The sequence below is a fragment of the Malania oleifera genome, chromosome 5 (genome assembly GCF_029873635.1).
Source record: "Malania oleifera isolate guangnan ecotype guangnan chromosome 5, ASM2987363v1, whole genome shotgun sequence".
Taxonomy (NCBI): Eukaryota; Viridiplantae; Streptophyta; class Magnoliopsida; order Santalales; family Ximeniaceae; genus Malania; species Malania oleifera.
In genome coordinates this window covers 31,112,355-31,115,944 of record NC_080421.1, presented here as the reverse complement: position 1 = coordinate 31,115,944, position 3,590 = coordinate 31,112,355, and the positions used below count along the sequence as shown (strand labels likewise).

The following is a 3,590-nucleotide window of genomic DNA, read 5'->3' as shown; positions in this document are numbered from 1 at the left end:
AGGTAAGCAAAGGGACACTCAAAAAGCGAAGACAACTAGACACAGTGCAGTTTCAGCCCCCTGAGAGGTATCAGCATTACACACTCCTTAATACCTCCTATGGTCATTTTCTGACACAAGTCAAAGGGAAGGAATTTATAAGATGGCTTGACCCCTTGAAAACCTCCACTAACGCACTAAGAAATGACTCCATTGATATCACAGGCACAACATTCATGGAATCTGAAGAACAAGATTGAGGTGCTGATTAAACAAGGTTGCCTGAGTAAATTTGTCAAGAAGTGTGCAAAGGAGGTTGATTAGTGAAGGTCAAATAGAGGAACTAGAATATAGTGAAGTAAATGAACTAGTAGTAGGAGAGAGCTATCATCTTTAGAAGTTCCACGAGTGGTAATTGATGGCAACAATAACAGAAATATTAATAATAACCAGTCAGTCAAAATTACATGCCATCTGAAAATTTGGTGAATTAAATGTTAAGGGCAAATAAAGCCCCTTGCAGTAATTTCTAAATAATAATTGCAAGAAATCAAATTTAATTCACAGTAGCAATAATTAGGATAGATTATCCCCTGTCCACTGTACTAAGAAAACACTCAATCTAAAGCCTTAAGGTGGGGACCGAAGAACAGATTTTAGTCTTTGTCAGTTACATCATCAATGAGCATTCATTCAGTTTAGCTATGCAGTAGAAGCAAACAGTAATGAAAATGTACAACCAACCTCCACAATACTTGAACAGCCATATACATTACCAGCAGAAACATCCATTTAGCAGCTCCTTCCAGGTTTACCCCTGCCCAAACATCAAGAAGTTCTCCTCGAACAAGAAATTTCCAATAATTGCTGCTTGATTCGAACAAAAGATGTCATTAGAGAATTGATATGAACAAGAAGTTCAAATCATACTAAGTTTGCATCATAAAGACCATGGCAATGACCAACTGCAGTGACAAACAAGCAAAAGCAACCATTTGTCAGCAATAGGCATGTCCCCACTCCTTCAACATTAGCAGCATCAGTGTAAAAGGAAGTCAAAGATAGCTGAGAGGAACTGGCTCATAAAATAACCTGGATCAAATATTAGCTGTAACATTGGCCAGCCCTGCACTTTGGAGCTGCAGCTCAAAACTTCAACCTTAATCTTCTAGTTGCTACAGTTGCATGCTGATTCTAAGATATTGACTCAGAATACTGAAATGAAGGCCTGAAACTGAGACAAGGAATAAATCACAGCCTTCAAATACAAAGGCTTTTGCTGAATGCTGTTAGGTAACAAGATTCTAAGCATGTAATAAGCAGGGAGCTGAAGATTCATCAGCATTCGAATCCAAGAGCATACATATATATATATATATATATATATATATATATTAACCACTTATTCCATCAATTCTTTTTTCTCAAAGGATCTGCTCCCACAAGCAATCCTCACTTCATTGATCAGTGACTCTTGGGGTTGCACACCCACAGCCTTCATGTGATACAAGAATTTTAGGGCCTCAATGCAGAAACCGTTCCATATGTAAGCAGTGAGCATGGCATTCCAACATGCAGTGTTTTTCTTGTCACATATCATCTCAAACAACCTTTCAGCATCTCCCACGAGCCCGCATTTTCCATACATATCAATCAACCCACATTGCACAAAGCTACCAAAGTCCACTCCATGTTTGATAGCATCAGCATGGACCTGCCTACCGCACCTTCCATCATCCTTCATCCGGCCACAAGCCTTGAGAACACTGGAGAATGTATAGCCATTCTTCCTTACCCCTGCTCTCCCCATGTCATTAAAGGCATTAAGAACCTCCTCAAAATGCTCCTCCCTGCAGTTGTTGACAATTGAGGTCGTCCAAACCACAGTATCATGACAATTCATATGGTCAAAGACGAAGTTGGCACTTGGTAAGCATCTGCATTTTCCATAGAAGTTCATCAAAGAGGTGCTCAAGAACAAATTTCTAGTATAGCCAGCCTTCAACAACCATCCATGAACCTGCTTTCCCAGTGCCACGTTCACGGTGTGGACGCAAGCCTTCAGAAGGCAGACTAGGATCCAAGGTGGGATCACCAGCATGTTGCCGTGGTGCTGCAGCATTTCCTGGAACAAACCAATAGCCTCTTCGAAGCGGCCCTCGTGCGCAGAATCCGCAATCACGATAGTCCAAGAAATAGAACTCCTTTGAGACATTTGATCAAACAGCTGGCGGGCAGCCTCCGAACGACCGCAACCGACGTGCATTAGCAAAAGCCGGTTGAGCAGTGGCAAACAAGGGACAACGCCGCTCTGGACGATGTGGGCATGCAACTCAGCAGCTCCGGCGGCGTCGCGCGTGTCCATGCACTCTTTAATGAGAGAGGCGTACATATCTGGGGGTATGGGAAGGCGAAGGCCATCCATCAAGCGCAAGACGTCAGAAGTGGTGCTTCTACCACGGGTGGCGGTTGCGCTGCCGATGCTGCTGCTGATGGTGGTGGTGGGGGCAATGAAATTCTCGTTCTTCTTTTTCCGATTACTGATGGGAGGCTTGATTGGTTCTACTCGTTTGGGCCTCTGCAGCAGCAGCCGGATTTCAGAGGAAGCGTTTGGGGTTGAGGGAGTGCGCTTAAAATTGATATGCGGTACTCTTGTTGGAAGAACCGTGTGCATGGTCGATGTAGAGCACATGTTTGTAATAATCATGAGAAGGTGGTGATGTGATTTTCATCATTTTTCAAAGGAGAAGAGCTACAGAGTCCAAAGAGCTGGCCCGCAACCTCGGGAGGCAAGTTAACGTGAAAATGTAAGATACGTACACATAAGAAGCAACATAATTTCACCATCTGCGTGTATTTTAATTAAATAAAATAAATTTTAATTGTTTTTTCATACATATAATGAAATTATATTAGTTTTGACACATATATCCAATATATCTTGTATTAGTTTATTTTAATATTATATTATCAAAGTTAATTAATGCATGTATTTTAGTGATAGACATTTATTTAATTGAGTTTTTTAGAACATATACCTTGGAGTTAGGCATCTATTTATAGGGTTTTTTTTCGTTTTATTATTAAAATAAAATAAAATATTAAATAAAACTCTAATTGGGAAAAAATTTCTCAAACTAATGCTCACGTAATCTCGCAACACTAAACTGCGAGATTTAAAGGTCTAACGCTTCAGTTGGTGACGCGTGATAGAGTAAATCTCACGGGACCAAATTACGAGACTTACTTTATCCAATTAATTTGGAATACGCACCGGGTATCCACGCGTCTGTTTTACGGTCCACGTGACTAATCCTGCGCCCCTTAAAGTTGACCCCACAACTCCAAAGGGAGGGTAAATTCAGGAGTCCAGGAGCGGAAACGAGCTCGGAAGGGTTTGAACACCTGATCTCGTGAAAGACACTCCCGAACCCCACAACTCCAATTAATTCCTCCTGCAAGAGAGAGAGAGAGAGAGAGAGAGAGAGAGAGAGAGAGAGAGATATATATATATATATATATATATGTAAAATAAAAAATGTTTTATAATCAATTAAAAAAACAAAATATTTTAATTCAACGTTAATAATGCAAAATGTGTTTTAATTTAT

At 40.6% G+C, this 3,590-nt stretch overlaps 1 protein-coding gene across 1 annotated transcript; it reads right to left on the bottom strand.

The window, feature by feature from the left end:
• Positions 1-441: 441 nt before the first annotated feature.
• Positions 442-2,760, bottom strand: LOC131155778 (pentatricopeptide repeat-containing protein At1g31790). Its single transcript, XM_058109173.1, has 2 exons — positions 1,072-2,760; positions 442-944 (listed from the first exon to the last, which is right to left on the bottom strand). The coding sequence occupies exon 1, from the start codon at positions 2,684-2,686 to the stop codon at positions 1,382-1,384; it is 1,305 nt and encodes a 434-aa protein (XP_057965156.1). The 5' UTR covers positions 2,687-2,760; the 3' UTR covers positions 442-944; positions 1,072-1,381.
• Between the last annotated feature and the right edge of the window lie 830 nt (positions 2,761-3,590).

Excerpts from the sequence above, each read along its gene's own strand:
- LOC131155778 (XM_058109173.1), bottom strand. The coding sequence starts at position 2,686 with ATGATTATTACAAACATGTGCTCTACATCGACCATGCACACGGTTCTT.